This window comes from Alosa sapidissima, chromosome 7 (genome assembly GCF_018492685.1).
Source record: "Alosa sapidissima isolate fAloSap1 chromosome 7, fAloSap1.pri, whole genome shotgun sequence".
NCBI classification, from domain to species: domain Eukaryota; kingdom Metazoa; phylum Chordata; class Actinopteri; order Clupeiformes; family Clupeidae; genus Alosa; species Alosa sapidissima.
In genome coordinates, this window is record NC_055963.1 from 32,777,545 (window position 1) to 32,797,526 (window position 19,982).

Genomic DNA, 19,982 nt, shown 5'->3' on the forward strand with positions numbered 1-19,982 from the left:
CACTCTGGGGAATAAATTGTTCCATTTATTAGAACATTATGTAGCTCAAGTGCATTGTGTGCAGCTGCTGATGCCATCTGATGAAAAACTGGAGGAATTCTGGATAGACTTCAATATTAGAAGCCAGAGCATATCATTCTACTGTACCCTAGCCAGCGATGAGACGCAGGAACCCAGCTCGACTGTGAGTCTCTCGCTGAAACATAGCTGGATGCCACAGTGACACTTATTGGTTTTGAGCATGATTGAAGACGATGATTGTAACCTTGTCTTTTATTTCAGTGGGAGACATTTTTCCTGCCCAACAATGAAGTGGAGAGCTATTCAGTGGATGGTAATCAGTTAGCTGAAAATCAAAAGCTTAACCTTACTGTTCAGAACAAAATGTTTGCCGTGGACTGCTTATTATCCAAGGAAACTATTTATTCTAAACTATAAAAGCTTAAAAAGAGACAAAGACACTTCTCATCTGGTAGCTGAGATGCTGGAGTTTGAAGACATGAAAATGGAAAATCCGCACACTCAGACCTGTGCAATATGTATAGTTAATAATGTTACAGTATTATCTAAACGTGCTAATTACCAACCATTTCGTTCGAAAATTCTTAAAACAACGATGATTTTTTAATACTTCAAAATAACATTTGCTAAATTAACCTTACATTTTTCAGTAGCCATACAGTAGGTGTGTAGATTTGAACAAAATCTACAAATCTATCTAATTTGGTTCTTACCGGGGCTTTTTCTGCCTGAAATATCCGATTTTGTTTACAACGCTCTGAGTTTAGTGCTTGGCTGGTGGGTGCTTATTCCCAGCCTTTGTCAGGCACATGAACGGTTAGCCCGAGAATTCTCGTCGGCAAATCAAAATTCCACAGGAGCTCCAAGCGGATTTGTACACGCAGCCTTACAACACTGTTTACAGCTCTTCGAGTCACGGTAAAATGTAATTTTTGGTACATAGCTACTTTAGATAAACTTATGGTGTGGGTGCTTGCGTTTCTTTAGGAATCCGCCGTCTTGGTTTGTATAGAAATGAATATTAAGTGATACATACAAAGCATATGCTCATAGTTCAGCTTTGTTGTTCATGTATAGAGTTAGACTTTTATCAGGTCTGTATGGTTGGTGTTTGTGTTCTTTTCTGTGGTCTATACGCCTCAGTTTGTGTGCTCAGGTCTTGTGTGCTGTTGTGCTTTGCAGAGCAAGAGAACAAGAAAATCCTGAGTGTGCTGCTGACCAGCCCACGCTGTTTAGGGGAAATCTCGGGCTCCAGACTCTCCGTCCACTTCAGCTCCTCCCTGGACGTCCTAGAGGCTGCGCAGAAAGTGTTTGGAACTGCGAAGAGCAAAGTAGGTTGTGTCGCACTACAGGGTACACAGAGATGGGAGCAGGTTTTTTGTTTTGTTTTTTGTTTTCAATTTTCCAAGTGCCAGACCAAACTTATGACTCGGTAATAGACATAATACCAGAAAAGGCTGCATTTCGCATAAACTGATTTTTCGATTAGAATGTCTATCGCGCATGGTTGTTGACAGGTTGTTGACACCTAAACATGTCTGTGCAATAGATGTACTACAGAATAGCCATTACTCTCATTGTGCTTTGTTTTAGTTTTGGGTTCCTGAAACTGTGCATGTGCTTCCTATTTGCAGACGTAGGCACCTATTTCAAAAGTATATAGATATTTTTGTTCCATGAGGTGCATGTCAAGAGGTTTACTGATGACCCCCTTGGCTGATAACGAATATATTTCTTTTTTATTTGTCCACAGGGGGGCATAAGAGGTCTTACAAAAGTTAAATTTGATGTTAATAATGAGCCCCTACGGCCTCAGTAGCAGGTTTTCATGAATTGTAAAGGACTCAATGCAGTGAGATTATCTTTCGCCTCTCAGTGAGTGCCTTTGAGTGGCCCAATGAATAATTTAAAAGGCAGAATTAATTCATGATAAACACTCCTTTCAGAGATTTGTTGGAAAGAAGGGCACTTCTGTGGTGAAGACCACTGTCCAGATCATCCTGGATGAAACCAACTCACAGGTAATCTAGGTGAACAGCTTCAGCTGTAGAGAACTTTATTCCAAAACTACTTCATCATCAATAAACATATTTAATTTACAAGATCCATAACAGTCCCCTAGTTTGATTTGTGGCATGTTTTTTTTTTTGCCAAAGTCAGTGTATTATCTCATTGCAAATGCATCCTCCAACTGAGCTATTCAGCCAACATCATAATCTGTGACAGTCCCTTGATTATTCTCCATCATACCCTACCGACATGCAGGCTGACTAGCCAGCACCTTGATCTGTGGCGTGCAGTCTTTCTTACCAATATGATTTGAGGCAGGCTGGCTACCACAATGGGTTTCATAGCCAGAAAAACAAATCAAAAAGATTTTCTGCTTACAGCTGACTTTTGTTATTGTTTCCAGACAAATTGCACTTGATTGCATTTGATTTGAATTGTCTTGTTTTGGATTTAGTTTAAAGAAGTGATATTTCCATAAACTGAAGTCTGGGGTGGTTATGCTTTTGTGTCAATAAAAACAGGTCCTCATTCCAGACAGCCAGATCTCCCTCAGCCAGCGTTCAGAGAGAGAGCAGCCAGCCATGAACATGTCCACCACCTGCAAGCCGCTTCCCCCTAGTGTCCCTCTGCAGAATAGCATCCCCAAACCCCAACTCCCCAAGGCAAGATTACGGAGCTGATGTCTTTGGCTGGGCTTTCTCTGCACAAACCTACCCAGTGTTTCGGTTTTCATTTGTCCTGCTGTTTCAGTTCTGAACATCACTTTTTTTTCCTTCTCTTCCCTTCGCAATGTTGATCCTCCTGCTTTTTCTCCCCACCTATAGAGTGTGACTCCGGGGAGGCCGAAGATCTCAGAGTCGTCAATGTTTATCTCCAGCAGCAGTGGCGGCCGTAAGCTGAGAGGAGACCCCTGCACAGCTGTAATGCCCTCATGTGGGTGGCCCTGCAGCACGTCCATTACACACCTTTCACACAGATGAAAAAAGAAGGCCGCTTTTGTTTTCAAAGCCGTCAGATCAAAATCCCTCCTCAGAACAGGGTGTACTGTACTCTCCTTCTCTGCCCATCCCACCCTCTCTCTGTGATTCGTTTACTGTCTCCCGTACTTCTGTCTTTAACACCTGAGGATTTAGGGTTGTTTTGTTCCATTCCTCAACAGCAGAGCTGTTCTTTTCCTGTGTATTTCATAACGTGTGTGTGTGTGTGTTTGTTCCCTGACCCCAGCCACCCCCAGAGGGAAGGTGAAGCCAGCCCTGCAGATGATCAGCTCAGTGGAGAGGAAGCACGAGCTGAGCCTGAGAGAGATGGTGGTGACCAAGACCTCCCACAGCATGAAGCTCTCTTCTGAGCTCCCAGACACCAGCAAAGAGCAGGTAGCCATATTGCACTATAACAGAACCCACAAGCCAGAACACAGGGGTGTGATTCTTCCATTTTTAAACGGAATTCCGTTTTTTTCGACTTGAAAAAATAACACAGGCCATTGTTATGTAGGCTATAACAGGCCGCTGACAATGACGACGGGTTTTGTGCTTCACATCTTTCCGAATATCACGCCGCAAGTATTCCGTTTACTAGTGGATTTCATTGAAAGTGAAAGCAGACGGGTTGATCAGCTTCGTTCTGAAGAATGCTTGATTCAAGTGCAGTGTGTGTGGCGAACTAGTTTCTCAGCAGAAGCCATGAAACGGTAAAGGTCAACAAATTGATTTAAAAAGACATGTATGAAGTTGTTTTTTTCTCGTTTTAGCTTTGCATCGGGTTCGCTGTCAGGATATTCCGATAATGAATCTCGTGATGCTGATATTTTAATTTCTGCGCGTGTAAGCTGTGCTTGAAGTTAGCTGTGACAGACTAGCCTAACCTTGCAGGTTTTCATAGTTTTAACCACAAAGCCTGTCTACCTTAGGCCTTGTTTAATTACTTGTCATTTCGCCTTTGTCCAGCCGTTCACCTCTGTAAACCTTGCTTGAACCCGGCTTGTCTATTATTTCAGGATGCCATCTCACCATGAGAAAACGTAACGTTATGGTGATAGTGCCAAGAGATCAAAGCTTTGGCATTCTTAGTAAACATTGGTCTTGCACATAATATTGAGCTGAATATTTAGTGGAAATAGCCTACTGTAGCATTGTGCTGATAGATAAAAAGTCGCCTATTTAAAGGCGCAGTCCGCATTTTAACCCTAGTGCTCCATTTAGTGTGTGCGCTTGTAAAACTAGTGTTGTAGCCGCTTAGCCTACACAATCCTGGCGCAGTAGCTTAAAACAGTAAGAGCCTACCATTTATTTTAGGAGGAGAGGTGTAGGACCTACAGTGTTACTTTGGGAAGAGATGAATCGATGTAATTTGATTCTCTTTGGAACTGAAATATTAACAATCTTCAAGTTGCAACCTCTTCAATCAGCATCAATATCAGTAGGCCTATCACATGATTCACTATTTTGTACGTAGGCCCAGAGGACTGTTAGGGGGCAGGCTATATATTATTATCAAGTAGGCCTATAGTAAATAATTTAGTCAACATTTTAACTCAATATTGGTTTAAGTTATAAACAAAACATGTTATAAATTGAAAAAATCCATGGTTCTGCATCACTGTTGGCAAAATAATCATGATGGCCTATATATTTAAGCCATATTTGGTTTAGTCTTGTGTAGGCCTAGGCTACTTTGCTCTATCATAAATGAGTTGCTATAATGTTTGAAATATATGTATCTCAATGTATCAATACTTCCCATAAAAGTCATCAGATGTCATCATTTAAGGGGTTATTTTTCAACATTTTCTTAGTATTTGGCCCAAATATATTTTCTTTAAGGCCCTTTTCCAGTGCCACCCCTGGGTCACTCCGTGCTACGTATATTTTCCTTTTTTTTTACCTTTGCCAATCACACCCCTGAGAACATGAGAGAACGGACTATACCGGAACAGGCACACTTAATCTGCGTGCACACCTGAAGCAGCGGGGTGTCCAAATTCTCTCTGGCCTCCCTTTATACTTGAACCTATAAAGTATTCCAGATGCTGGAATGTTCGATCATATGTTGCATTTTTAAAGGAACCGTTAATTTCTTTTACAGTTTTTTTCAGTCGCTAACAAGCACTTACCCATACTTCAGATACTTTTTCTAAACTCTTAACACAGACTCACACCGACAAAACACAATTGGCCAAATGCATAATTTTCTTCTCAAAAACACTTTTTGTTAAATATATTACTAACACATCTTTCTCTGCACACACTAACTTTGCCCAAACACAGTTGGTAGGTTACGGGGACGCTGGCGAGACACGCCGCTCCGTCTGGCATCATGTTTTTGTTTGTTTTTATGTAATGTTCGTAATTTTATGTAATGTCATGTTTATTTTTTGTATTGATTTGTCTAGTTAAATGTTTTCTCTTTATTTACGTTATTTTTGATAGTTTTCGTGTTATTCTCTTAGTCCTTTTTACTGCTTTCAAGTTGGCTGATGTTGTTAACGCCTGTCCATTGGGAGCTTGCTATGGCTAGCTTTTGCCCTGGGCCTCTTACATCCTTCCCATCCATCTGTGAGCCGGTGCTGCACTTCGCTGTCTGGTCGAGGGGATTTCTCGGGACTGCAGCTGGAGCTACTCTGCGAAAGATCGATCTGCCGAGGTCGCCGAGCTGTTTCTGACCTGTGAGCTGCCATGCCAACTGCCTGGAGTCTGGATTGAGCAGACTAACGTTAATGTTAACGTTGAAGAACTCTGCATTACGGACCAACAAACTGTCGCTGTTATAAGTCCACCGAGTTGCTGATCTACAAGATCGCCCACGACTTTCGGACTGGTATGCTTCCAGTGATCTCCAGACTAACAAGGCCTAACGTTCACGTTATCTCCAGACTGCCAATGAGTGTAAAGAACTTTGTTGGCGTTGCATCGGTTGTGGAGACAACAGCTGTGTTTCACGCTAGTCATCATTGCCCTTGGACATTTTCAGCCGGTTGGAAATTGGACTAATTCTATTTTTATTTTTTATTTATTAATTTGTTTGTTGTATGTCTTGGTGTCACGGGTACGCTGGCGACTACGCTGCTCCGTCCAGCATCTTTTGCGTTTGTTATTTCTTAAATGTAGTTCTATGTCTTGGTGTCACGTGTACGCTGGCGACTACGCCGCTCCGTCCACTGTTGTCTTTGTTAGTCTTTGTGTCAATGACAATGTCTTATATGTGGAGCGCTTTGGGTTGCACTCTGTGCATGTTAAATGCGCTATACAAATAAAACTGACGACTTGAAATCTGACTCAAAATTAAATTATTCTGTCAAAGAATAACACTTGTTTTCACTTCACAAGGTACATGCAGTCAATCAAAGTACACCAGGTTTCAAAATACTGGCTATTGTTGACATTACAAAAACTGCATAGACTTTTATGTTTCAGTTTTACAGGTATTTGCATGCAATTTTTACACTAAATTTCTTTGTTGGGAACTGTATGTCCACATGTTATGTTCACATTCAAAAGCATTCCAGTAAAAAGCAAAACATTTTTTTTCCTTTACTGTTTACTACAGGAGGTACAGTAGAAATACTGTTTACAGTATGATAGAGCAGAAAAAGTTTTACAGTATTGCTTACAGTGAACAAAATATCCATGAAACACAAGCATTCTGAACAAAAAACAACAGCAAAAAGCCCAGATAAAAAGGGAGGAGCTAAAAAAAAACGAAGAAATTACTGTATCTAATCTGCGATATTCAGGCCATATGTTAGGCCACATGTTTTCATCAACATCGCATTGATTACATGGTCAATGATAGTGGCACGAATTTCATCACTGACAACAGTTCTTGCAGCCTTTGGAATGCCACCACCATGCATTCTTACACCTCTACCTTGCCCTCTCTTTGGGCCTGCTCTTTTCCCTGGCCCTGCTCCTCTCACTGCTCCTGCATCTCTCACTGGGCCTGCTCCTTTGGGCCCCTTGCTCTTACTCTTCCTCGTCCAGACATTACAGTGTTTGTCTTTTTCTGTTTCTGTTTCTAAAAACATCACTCCTCAAAGTCCTCCTTTTACTGAATAAGTGTCAATGTAATAGAAAAAAATAACCCCTGCCACTGAGTCTAAGCCAGACTGGAATCAGCTGTGTTTGGCCCAATTTACCCAACATAAATCACTTGTGTGTGAATTATTCAATTGTTTGTTTATTATCAGCTGAGATATATTGTTTTTGAACTGTTATCATTGCAGAAGCAGAGGTTTTTATACTGTATCTAAGGTTTGGAATATTGCTTTTGCTATTGTGGGATGTTGTGTGTTATAACATTCGTAAATACTGCAAAAACAATCCATAATTTTGTTGGGAGGTATAGCTTGTCTGTTAAGAAAATGTAAGCATTGTGGAAATGTGTTCACTGGCTGCATATCGTGTGAAAACGACATGAAATGTGTGAATGGTATGGCCACAAAAGACCGATGCTGTGCTAATTGTATCTAGAGTTTTGAAAATGTGACAACTGGTTGGACAAACGCTTGTTAGCGACTGAAAAAAACTGTAACTTTTAATTAACTTTTAAGAAACATTTAATTGGGCTTGCCTGAATTTTGATGCATTTTGATTTTGATCACATCGGTGTATCTGATATAGGCGGGTCAGAGGCGAGCTAAACAGATGAGAATCATAGTGGTACCCAATTGCGTTGAAGCGTTTGGTAACTACCTCGGAAGGTACAGCCTGTGTATGGTAACTTAATCATGTATTTTACTCATACAGACCTGGAAAAAGTTTCAAATGACTGAAAACACTTACTGGATCTCTCCTCATTATTGCCAGCACAAAGTGGAACAAATGTTTAATGGGAACTTATCACATAGACTTTGTTTTCTCAACTGCTTACATCTATTTTTGATTTGGTTGCCACCATAGTTAACTGAGGCGTGGCGTGAGTGTGTCAACTGCGTGGTGTGTCCGTTTTCATTTTGGCTCCCATGCTAGAGGTTTGAGGTTAGAGGTTGCACACTGCCTGCATGACATGCACGTCTCAGGCACGGCTAGAGCCGCGCTAAAAACGCGTGCAAGCTTGTTGCAGCCGCCACACAACAGACAGCCACAACAGGCAATCGGCCTGATCAGACTTGATCAGACAACTGTCTACCAACGCTCTGGCTGCCCAAACGCAACGCCAACGGTCTCGCCGCTGCTCACCAGCGGGAGACGCTGGCTCTCACATAGAGCTCTCTTCCATTCGTCAGGACGAATGTAGACGTCCTGCGTCTCATCTCATGTGTCACACACAAGTTCTTTTAGACGTCATATACCCGAAATTGCGTTGTTGAAGTTTGAGTTAGCTCTGCTGAAGCATGCTGTGATGCACATGGTTAGAGTGGTAGCGCAGGGTGTGTGTGTGTGTGTTTATATGTCTAGCTGGAAAAAATCACAGATGTGTGTGTGTGTGTGCTGGTGTATGTTATTTTCAGCAGTCCATCCCGGTATCTGTCCCTCCATGCAGCGCCAATCCAAGGCCCGACCCAAAGAGAGGCCATGAGGCAGAGAAGTTCCGCAGGGTAAGTTAAGAGACTTTTTCTTTCTCCTCCACGTCTTTCTCCTGCTCCTCCTTCTCTCCATCCTTTTCTCCTTTCCTCCTCCTATGTTTCTTCCTTACCCCTCTCGCTTTCCTCCTCCTATGTTTCTTCCTTACCCCTCTCGCTTTCCTCCTCTTCTTCACATTGCTGTTTACGTGGTTACATGTCACCATGCTCCACGTGGTGTGTACTGTGTTTGTATGTATGCATGCACTGATGCTTTTCACACATGAAGTTTCTAACGGAGAAATAAAGTTCTTTGAATTTTAATTCTTTCCCTTCTCTTCCTGCCAAGTTTGTTTTATTTAACGGCACTCTTTTTTCTCGCTCGTTCTTCTCATCTCTCCATCCCTCTTCTGTCCCTCCTCCTAATCCTCCACCTCATCCTCATCTTGCTGAATTTATTTTACTTAGAACTCCTCTTTGCTATCTGCCCCCCTCTCTCTTGCTCAGCTTCATACCCCTCCCCCTCTCTCTCACTCTTTATACTTCTCAGTTTTTTTTGCCTCACGATTCGTGGTGTGTTGTTGTCTCCCCTGCAGCACATTCCTGTGGACAAAGTGCTGGAGATGGTGCAGACACAGGAGCCCTGTGTTGCAGAGGAGCCTCTGGGTACAAAAGCCCTTATTGCTGCTCTCTTTTATAGAAAGCCAGTTAGCTTGTAATGTCATGGTAATGCAATGGTTGTATTTTCATTCAGCGTAATTACTTTTTCTCATTTTCATCCCTCAGATGAAAGCATAGTCCCAGACTCCCAGCCTACCAACAGAAAAGAGAGCAGCATGTAAGACTACAACATTTCTTTTTTTTTCCGCTCATAGCTACAGTAGGATTGTCTCTGTATCTGTTTTCATAGATGTACAATTACAGTTATGCAATTTGTTAATGCACACTGTTCTCATCCTGTCCTCGTGAACAGCCAGATAATTGGTTTGTGTTCAGTCAGTTGGTGTTTGTATGTGCATGTGTGTGTGTGTGTGTCTCAGGCTTCCTGGTCTCTGGAGCAGTGGCTTCTCCAAGCAGAAGTGGTCTGTGTGCGACTCAGTGGTTTCAGGACGGAGGAGCAACTCCTCCCTGGGTGCTCCCAAACCTGGTGATGGTCTCTGCTCCACCCTCACACCAATGCTAATACAAAAAGCAGTTTTTGCCCATCGCTTACACACTAAAAACGAATGCTTAGACCAAAGCCTCAGTACCCAAACTTCTTGTAACATACCTTAAACATAGTGTAACCATAGCTTAAATACATGTTCTGCTTTGCAAGTTGTTTCCAATTCTGCAACACACTTATTGTAAAACACTACACACGGTTTCTTACTGTATATTAAAAAATGAAATTTCCTACTATCATTGGGAAAACACTTCCATTCAAAATGCAAAACACATCTGGTAATGGTAATAGCCAGAAAAAAGAAAAGATATATGCACACTGTCGTATGCTCCCAATTTAATGGTAGGCTACAACGTTTCAACCACTCAGGTCCTGTAAGCTGATTAATGGAGCATTTCTATTTTTGAGTTTCACAAAAGACTGAGAAAATTACAATACAGATAGTAGATCAGAGTGTTTTGTATAAAGCACATCAGTGTGTTGCTGCTGATTTGAAAGAGTAATTCAATATGGTGCATATGTGTATCATTTTGTTGTAAGAATAACATTTTTAGAAAGGATTGTCGATTGCAGTGTTTCTTTTTTGCATAGAAGTGAGTTGTTTATCTCTGTTATAATAAAACTTTATTTTATTTGTAATGCACTTTACATTCACAAGAAATCTCATCAGATCAACAGTAAAAGAAATACAGTAAAATCACATTTGGATTCCATAAAAAGGCAGCATCCATCAGGGTTAAAATCAGCAGCTAGTCAGGTTAATATGTAATCCAATATATTTTTTGTCAGATTCAGCTAATTTTCTAGCTCTTTGTTCTTTGTGTGTGCTAAAAAGTCCTGTATAGTCCTGTGCCATAAACAGTTCTAGACAGTCAACATACTTCAGGAGCATGGAACAGAGGTGTGTGATTTGATTGGCTGTTGACCTAAAATATCAACCAGAATTGTAGACTCTACCTTCAAGCATTAGAAGCATTTGAGACCAGATTACAGTTTTTAACAACTGTTTACACACTGTTTATTTTTTTCAAAACTCTACACACAAACCCCACAATTGCTCACACAAAATGCAAAATGCCTCAAATCCCCAGCAAAATGATACCCTGGAAAAGAGTTTTCGCGGGAGCACATTTTTGAATTTGTTCAGCGAGTCACTCTGGCAATGAGTAATGATGCTCATTACTTATGTCCCTTGCATTGTGGGACACCAATCACATCGGTGTATCTGATATAGGCGGGCCAGAGGCGAGCTAAACAGATGAGAGTCATAGTGTTATCCAATTGCGTCGAAGTCCGGAATCAGTCAGTAAACATTGGTCGTATAGTGTTATCCAATTGCGTGCAGTGAGATTTTCAATGCATGCTTGGTGCCGCACCTGGAGTTGGGCCGTTACATTTTTCATGGCCAGACCATTAATCTTTCGGATTTGGATCTGGAATCTCCAGGCTAGCATAATGACACACAACATTCAAAATGTCATACACATCTCTGAAGCAAAAATTTGCCTCACATTTTAAACACTTTTGTCATAATATGACATTTTGGATACATCATAAACACACTGTTGCTCTAAAACTAAGGCTCTTCTGTCTTTCATGGGCTTCTATGTATATTTCCATGTAAAAGTGAGTCATCTACAGAGAGAAGTTGAATTACACAGTAAACATGTAAGCAATATTGAAACCAAAGATATGGTGTTTTGAAAAAGCTGTTTTTGGCAAAGACAGAAATTAGTGTATTTCCAAAGAAAGAAATGACTGACTACTATCAAATTACTTTGCTTTTTCCAAAGAAAATATATTACTCTGTGTGTGTGTGTGTGTGTGTGTGCATGTGCGTGTGTGTTTTTGGGGGGGTGTATATTCATAGGCCTATAGACCCTTTCAGCTGCAGAAACAAACGTGTTTTCTTAAGGCATTTCCAGAGGCACAGAAAACAACATTGAGCTAATGGTAACTTGGGGACAAAGGACAGAGGGGGGACAAGTAAAGTCAACTTTTTGTAGAACTGCCCCCCTAAAGTCCAATTCATTTTTATTTCAAAGTATCTGGATTGTTCTGAACATTTCAACTGTAAATCCTCTAGGAACAGATTGAAAGGGTCTACTCTATACCTATATAGTATATATATATATATATATATATATATGTATAGAGTATATCTATTCATAGGCCTATACTAATGCAATGATCGGATGGTGTTCAGTAAAGTAATGAGTGTTTGTACAAGTACATTGAGGACTGAGTGTGAATAAGTATCGAATAAGTCTGGCATTACTTCCTGTTAGATTTTTGTGTTGTGTCACAAGCAAAGATTTAATGTGTAAGCAGTTGAAAAAAACTGTAAATGTTTACAGTTTCATAGATTGATCCTACTGTGGAGTGAATGATTTATCAATAGGAGAGATGTAGGCACTTTCTTAGAACAGGTGATTTAGTTCAGGTTTTTATTTACATTAATTCTGTTATCCGAAGTCTTCTTCTTCTTCTTCTTCTTCTTCTTCTTCTTCTTCTTATTACAGTGCATGAAAATGCACTGTACTGTTCTTCCTAGGCTTCTTATTATTATTCCGCTTACCACTTTTTCCACACACAATTTCTCTTGAACAGTTTAACTTAGAAACTTCATTCAAACTTTGTAACGTAGGTCTTCAAACAGATCGGGTTGCTATGTCTTTTCAACTTTGAAACTTTTATACTTTTTAAACTATTAAAGAAAAACTTTTTAAAAATCCCCATAGACTTAACATTGCCGATTATGACATCATAATACGGCCATTAAGCAATTAGAATCCTATGGCAGGTGTTCAGGCCACCTGCAGCCTCAGGCTTTAAGAATACAATCTGGGTCAAAGACTACACATCCTATTCAACTGTTTCCTCTGCCCAAAATTGTTTCAAAATAAAAGTCCTCACTACAATAATCCACTGTTAAACAATGTAACCCATTAAACTACTGAACTTTTTACATTCAACTTAAACGGTCTACTTTTAAACTATCTATTAAACTAGCTGTCTATCAACAACGTTTAAACTATCTACATTCAACTTTTAAACTATTAAACTATATACATTCAACTTTTAAACAGTCTACTTTTAAACTATTATTAAACTATCTATTAAACTAGCTGTCTATCAACAACTTCTAACTTGTCATCAACTATGTCAACACTTGTCATCAACTATGACTCCTACCCATAGACAGTAAAAGAAATGGACGAACAGACTCCGTCGTTTTCAATGGGAGGGCACTGAGTCAAATAGAACGATTTTTCAGTTGGTCCCCCCAGTACTGCGTAGACTCACACTTAACTTCGTGACGTTAGCCATCAAACTGAATCTTGTAACTCATATGATAGATACAGAGAAATTCTTCTCACACTTCCTTCGCCTTCAAAGTCATCAAAGTTAAACATTTATTTATGTATTATTATTAATATCATCCTCACCAAGTCGTGTTAATGTTGAAGCTACCATACATGATCATCTTCAAAAACAGTCATGCTAAAACAAAACAAAAAAGTTACAGCCTTGAAGCTAATCTTCTTTCCACTTTCCGACCTACGGTCAATCCATCGAAAACCTCTGAAATGATTAGTGCCGTTTTTAAAAAAAATTAGGTTTACTTTTTTACTATTATTAGGTTGCCTCTGTGTAATGCTTTACCTTAACATATGGTCGTGTATGCTAGGTTTTGCTTATGAGTTACCGTCATAGACAGTAAGGTGGACTGAGCTTCTTATCCAAACAATACGGTTATCTCCCTACGGCGCGAAAGAGAGATTACGTCAAAGCTAGCTTCCCTCCAACCGAACAAGCTAACCATTCTTCTTACGGGTAACCAACGTTACGGACGAGGTAGTGGAGTCTGTTTTGCCTTTCTAGTGTTTATGTGGATTACACAGAAGCTACAATATCGGTACAGGATATATGTTATATGAAGTTATGGTATTTCAAAAAAATCCTAGAATGAATGGACTTCTATGGGAGTTAGCAGAGAGGTGGTCCCTCCAGCCTACGTCGATTCTTCTACTTCCGGGAATTCGTTAGCTAAGTAGCATGGTTAGCATTGCTAGCACTGCTATAAAACATTAGCTAAGTAGCATGGTTAGCATAGTTAAAAATCTTAGCATAACTGCTAGCAAACATTAGAGCCATTCCAACTTTCAGTTATCGTCAAATATCTACCTATACACAGCCATTAAACTATTTAAATATCAACATTCATTAAACTTCCAGTCTGTCAACAACTTTTAAACTATTTACCTTCAACTTTTAAACGGTCTACTTTTAAACTATCATTAAACTATCTATTAAACTAGCTGTCTATCAACAACTTTTAAACTATCTACTGTCTATCAACAACTTTTAAACTATCTACATTCAGCTTTTAAACAGTCTACTTTTAAACTATCAACTTTTATTAAGCTATGCAACCACCATGTCTATCCTAGCATCACCGTAGTAACCATCTCTGTATTATCTGTTTTAACTATACATGATATTTTACATCACAACTTAAGCATTTTCATGCACTGGTAATTCCTTGGAATTGCATTTCTAGTTATTCTTCCCACCAAATTTCTGCGTCTAATTCAGCTTTAACCGTTTAACGTAGAAACTTCGTTCAAACTTTGTAACGTAGGTCTTGAAAAGGACACGTGGGGAATGTATTTTTCACTTTTGCAAACTTTATACTTTTTGAGATATAATAAAAAACAAGCTTATTTTTCCCCATAGACTTTACATTAGACTATGACATCACAATGGACTAATTAACTTGATTTGCACCTGTATCAACTTCCAGCTGCTCACTACTAGGACCCATCAAAGGGCCAGTTAAACTGATTGCACCTGTATCAACTGCTTTCTGCTTAACTAGGCCAACTCTCTGTGTCTCTCCATTCTACAAGGATATAAGGCACATTCCATCCAACTTTCTATCCATTCATCCTCTTCTTACCTTGTAACATCCACATAGTTCTGCCAAACTTATGCTATCCGTTCGCTAGCTTGTAAACAAATCCATGTGCTTTATCGTTACCTTTTCCCACAGTTTGAAATAGCTTAATGCGCAATTTCTCCAGCAGAGGGGGAAATCCTGCCAAGTTTCCCTTTAATTCAGTCAATACAGCTCATTAAACTGAGCAGTGTCTGTGCACTTACAGTGTATTTTAAAGGTATTTTAAATTACCCTGCCTATTGAGTCAGTGTGCTGTCTGCCCGGGTTTTTTTTATTGACATGCAGCCAGCAACTGTTTATATCTACAGTATAGCCGGTAGTTGATTTAGTCAGTGCTACGAATAAGAACTTGTGAAGTTTCTTCACACTTTGGTGTCTTAGCATGTTCCTGTGTGTGTGTGTGTGTGTGTGTGTGTGTGTGTGTACGCGTGTGTACGCGTGTGTCTCATCACATGTGCTGTCTGTCTGTGCCCTCCAGACCCTGCCCCCAAGCCCACTCCGGAAAAAGGAGAGCTGCAGCCTCAGCAGTGGCGGCCCCCCTTAGCCCAGCGCAACTCCAAGGAGGTCAACCAGAAAGAGCTGCACACTCAGCTTACCCAGAAGCTGGAGGCCCTGGTCAAGAAAAGGGAGCAGGGCACGCCGGCCAAGGGGCCCCTCACTGGCACAGCAGGCTCCAGCCAGTCCCAGACACCCTGCCGAGATGGAGCCGGAGCACCAGGCTCAGGTAAGACCAGAGCTGTGCCTGGGATGGTGCCCGTGCCGAAGTCTCTCAAGCAAACACCAGCCAAGGCTCTGTCAGAGAAAACAACCAATCCTAAAGCTGAAGCTGCTCCGTCGGACGTCACCAAGAAACCGGCCCGAGGGAGTGCTGCCAAAGAGAAGGCGAGTGTGTGTGTGTGTGTGTGTTAGTGTGTGTGTGTGTGTGTGTGTGTGTGTGTGTGTGTGTGTGTGTTACTGGGGTTTCATCCAAAACCGGGAGCCTACAGTGGCCCCATAAACTGCACTCACTGGACAAACAGAAACAAGAAACAATAGTAGTAGTGAACACTGTGGTAACAACGGGCTTCTACCAGCCAACTGGAGGTTTGAAAGCAGAAAGACAGTACAGACGAGGGTCAAAATATCAGCCTTTCAGTCCCTCGTGTTTATAGTGTGGGACCTGCTCTTAAATCACTGCTGTCTTGAGATCTGAACTCAATTTGATGAATGAATGAATTTTAATTTCCTTACAAATTGTCTGACTCGCTGAATTTATTTGATGTGGTTGACTAGAAATCAGAAGAGATGACGGAGAATATGCTGAAGTTTATCTCTAGCCATTACCAAGGCACAGGCTGTGTTACTGCAAAGGATTCTGGGCTACTGTCAGCCAATGCCACCAACAAGAGGTAAGGAACCATCTGTTGTGATTCACACATCGACCCTCAGACCTTTTTTTATCAAATCTGTTTATAAGAGGTATTAACAGTATTCAAACTAATTCCTTTCTTTTAATATTCCTTTTTTGGTTGTTAGGTCTTTATTTGATAAATCTTGGTACCTTAACAGCAGCGTGAGTATTAAGCACAAAGATGAGGCTATACATATTGAGATGTACAGTACAGTATATTATCATATTATGTATATATGTTTTTATGTATGTTTGTATGTATAATTATATGTATATAATAATATGTATTTGTAGATAAATAAACACTTTACAGTCTACACCTAATGGCTTAGTGCCTAAAGACTTAAGTTTTCCCTATATTATTTTTGTAGGTAAAAGGAGACCGTAATGGCTCAGGGTTTTTGAAATCATTTGACTTGTCCAAGAAGACTGACTTCACAGAGTATGTGAACCATTCTTATGTATTACTTGTTAGATGTTTATTAGAAATGTCACTTAAAATAAATATTATTTACCTTCTTTACCTTCTTTTTTTTTTTCTTTTTTTTTAAAGGGATGTCTATGCATTTGAAATGAACAGCCCAACTAGTACAGGAGTAAGGAAATCTTTTTTGCACATTAATAACATACAAGCGTGCCTTATAGTGCCAAATTATTGTTTCTAACTCATATTTTATCTTGTAGAAAAACATCAAAAAAGCCTCTAATAAATCTGTGATGGAGTCCAGGTAATGATATTTCTGATTTAATACTTCCCCCTAGTGGATGAAATATGGTATGACTAGGAGAAAGAAAAAAAATGAGAGTCTGCTTCTGCGATCACAACTTTTCTTCTAAATGTCACTGAAGTTTTGACTTGTCCATATTAATGTAATAAATGTGATAACTGATCAGAATGTAAAAAATAAAGATAACAAATATTGCATTTTCATAACGAGTAATTATTGTTCCAGTGCTATCAGCAGCTCTTTCACCCTTTCTGCATCTGCAAAGAAGCCCCCTCTTGAAAAGGTTGGTTCAGCTGTTTCTGAAGTGGGCTTGCAAGTACTTGTTACTATCAAACAGTAGTATACAGTACATACAATACTTCGGTGTTCCAATTTATGGGATAAAAAGTGATTGATAAAGGATATTCAAACTTAGTTTATGTATATATATCACTAAGTTTATATGGGTCACAGGTCATTGTGTCTGTTACCTGTTGAGATGCCTCCCCTCTCTGAGCCTCATCTGCATCTTTTGCCTCTCAGGTGTTCAGCCGTCACGTGGCAAAGCACCTGTTCAGTGACACGGACACAGACAGGGACAAAGAGAACGCCACGGACGTCAGCTGGCTCAGGGACTCCGCCCGCAGGCCCAAACCCAAAGTGGCCGACTACAGCCGCCAGCCGACCAAAGCCTGCCCATGTGTCTCAGGTGGGCCCACTGGGGAGAAGGGGCAGCCTGGGGCTGCAGGGACAGGGTCTGTGGGCTGTGAGGGTGCCTCACCAAAGGGACAGAGTGAGAGTGTGGATAAACCTTTTAGCTCATTTATGACACTAGTAGAGTCGTTTTTTGAAATATACAATAGGGAATTCAATGCCATGCTCAGATTTAAGATCAAAACTAGAGAAAATGCTTGAAATTAATGTACATGGTTAAAATTGTTGTCTCGGATAATTAATAATTCATGAAAAAAGAGGACCATGAAACAGGTTGATGGCTTTCTGAAGAATTTACTTGAAACATGTTTAGAAGCAAGGTTGATTACCATATTTTAACTATCTTTATATTATTTATCTGTATTTTAACTATTTATTTACCGTATTTTCCGGACTATAAGTCACACCTGAGTATAAGTCGCACCAGTGAAAAAATGTGTCATGAAGAGGGAAAAAACATATATAAACATATATATGTTGCACCTGAGTCACAGGACCAGCCAAACTATGAAAAAAAAAGTGCGACTTATAGTCCGGAAAATACGGTAGTATTTGAATAAAATGTTTGAAACTCTTAAGCTAAATGCCGAACTGTTACTACTAGATTTGCCTACTAATGAAATATTGTACCTGAGGCTATTGTTTTGATGTCCAGTGTGCTGTGATGACATGTTTGCCCATCCCACCCCTACCCTTACCCCTACACACACAAATACCCATTATGTAACCCTGAATGAGGCCACACCCTCTACCTATACACTGAGGAGGCGCTTGTGAATTATGTTGCTCCCCTCACATGATGCTCAGCAGTAACAGGTAAACTATAACATAATATCATAACAATTTGTTTAGGACCATGTAATACGTCTGTAATAGCATGTGAAGATTGTTATGTGAGGATTATGTATAGGCTAACTGAATAATTAATATATAAGAAACTAAAAACACGTTAGCTAGTTAGCCTTTGTGAATAGGAAGAAGCTAACTAGAGCCTCCACTCTCCAGGATGTGGGCCCCTTCTTGACAAGATGTCGCCCACAGCATTCAAGGCCCCCGGCACATGAACTACTCTGAAAGAGCTGCACTGCAAAAAATGTGCACTTCTAACCAAGTGTTATTGATCTTATATTAAGATTAAAAAATCAATTTGTATTGTTTTTAGTATGAAAAGACTTACCTAGCGCCCTCTCAAAAGATAATTTTGACTTAATTTAAGAAGACTTTAACTTATTTAAAGGAGGCAAGACAAATTTGCTCAACGCACTGGCAGACAAATTTGCTTGTTTTTAGGACAAATTTGCTTAACACACTGGCAGACAAATTTGCTTGTTTTCAAGATGAGATGTCTTAAAATAAGTCAATTTTTTTTTTTTATTTAGTCAAATGATTTCACAAGAAAGCGCTAGGTAAGTCTCTTTATACTGAAAACAATACCAACTAGTTTTTTTTATCTTGATATAAGATTAATGACACTTGATTAGATTTTGCTAGATAAGCAGTTTTTGCAGTGTGAACAGGGGATGAGCCCAGAGCCACAGGTCTGTCGCCAGGCTGCAAAGACCTGGAGACCCCAAGCCGCTGTCGGTCCTCACCATCACATGTTGGCCTCTTAGCCACGGTAGAAAGTGCCGGAGGGTGAGGAGAGCGGCCCTCAGCTCCAGGATATTGATGTGCTGGGATAGCCAAGCAAGTCCAGAGACCATTGATGCCCTGACCATCGAGAACGACGCCCCAGCCTACTGGGGATGCGTCTGTAAATACGACCCGGCGACGAATCACCAGTCCCATGGCACTCCCCCTCTCGGTGTTGGCGGGATCTCTCCACCAGTGTAGGGCCCTGTGAAGCCTGCGGGACACAGTCACCTTGGCCTGGGAGGGCCTTGGGGCACAGGCCTAGGCTCAACAGGCACCTCTGGACTGGGCACATGTGAATGAGGGCAAGGGGGACTACCTGCACCATTGCCACCATAAGGCCCAAGAGGCGAAGGTAGAGTTTCCACTCCACCTGGGCGTGCAACGTGAAGCGACTGAGACATGCGGCGAAAGACTGCTGTCTCGCCGGTGAGAGAGTCACGGATGCCCTCCTGGAGTCCAGGACCATGCCCAGGAAGGTGGTGACCTGGGAAGGCTGGAGCCTGCTTTTCTTGGGATTGAGGCGCAGGCCCAAGTCCTGAGTGTGCTTCAACAGTAAGGCCACGTGTAGGCGGCATTGCACTTTTGAGGTTGCACAGAGGAGCCAGTCTTCTAGATAGTTTAATATCCTGAGCCCCCGCTGCCTCATGGGTGCAAGAACTGCATCCATGCACCTGCTGAAGGTTCGGGGGGGCCAGAGAGATTCCAAATGGGAGGACTTGGAACTTGAAGACCCGACCCTCAAACGCAAACCTCAGGAACCGCCAATGCCCCGGCCAGATCGGTATCTGAAAATAAGCATCCTGCAGGTCGATGGTAGCAAACCAGTCCCCTGCATTGATGGCCTGCCGCACCCTCGGAACTGTGATGAATCTGCACCT

The 19,982-nt window shown here is 40.9% G+C and overlaps 1 protein-coding gene across 7 annotated transcripts in view; it reads left to right on the top strand.

Moving 5' to 3' along the window:
• Window positions 1-19,982, top strand: part of sycp2 (synaptonemal complex protein 2) — a 52,827-nt gene that overhangs the window by 7,160 nt on the left and 25,685 nt on the right. For 5 of the 7 annotated variants that reach the window (XM_042097218.1, XM_042097216.1, XM_042097217.1 and 2 more), the window contains exons 13-31: window positions 65-184; window positions 283-334; window positions 1,204-1,352; window positions 1,968-2,042; window positions 2,553-2,693; window positions 2,856-2,964; window positions 3,256-3,404; window positions 8,480-8,566; window positions 9,127-9,196; window positions 9,317-9,368; window positions 9,571-9,683; window positions 15,137-15,540; window positions 15,931-16,046; window positions 16,174-16,210; window positions 16,420-16,490; window positions 16,602-16,644; window positions 16,733-16,776; window positions 17,002-17,059; window positions 17,299-17,464. In XM_042097218.1, the coding sequence (XP_041953152.1) occupies window positions 65-184; window positions 283-334; window positions 1,204-1,352; window positions 1,968-2,042; window positions 2,553-2,693; window positions 2,856-2,964; window positions 3,256-3,404; window positions 8,480-8,566; window positions 9,127-9,196; window positions 9,317-9,368; window positions 9,571-9,683; window positions 15,137-15,540; window positions 15,931-16,046; window positions 16,174-16,210; window positions 16,420-16,490; window positions 16,602-16,644; window positions 16,733-16,776; window positions 17,002-17,059; window positions 17,299-17,464 (2,056 nt within the window). The remainder of the gene's footprint in view (window positions 1-64; window positions 185-282; window positions 335-1,203; window positions 1,353-1,967; window positions 2,043-2,552; window positions 2,694-2,855; window positions 2,965-3,255; window positions 3,405-8,479; window positions 8,567-9,126; window positions 9,197-9,316; window positions 9,369-9,570; window positions 9,684-15,136; window positions 15,541-15,930; window positions 16,047-16,173; window positions 16,211-16,419; window positions 16,491-16,601; window positions 16,645-16,732; window positions 16,777-17,001; window positions 17,060-17,298; window positions 17,465-19,982) is intronic. The other 2 variants (XM_042097220.1, XM_042097219.1) reach the window with 2 other exon arrangements.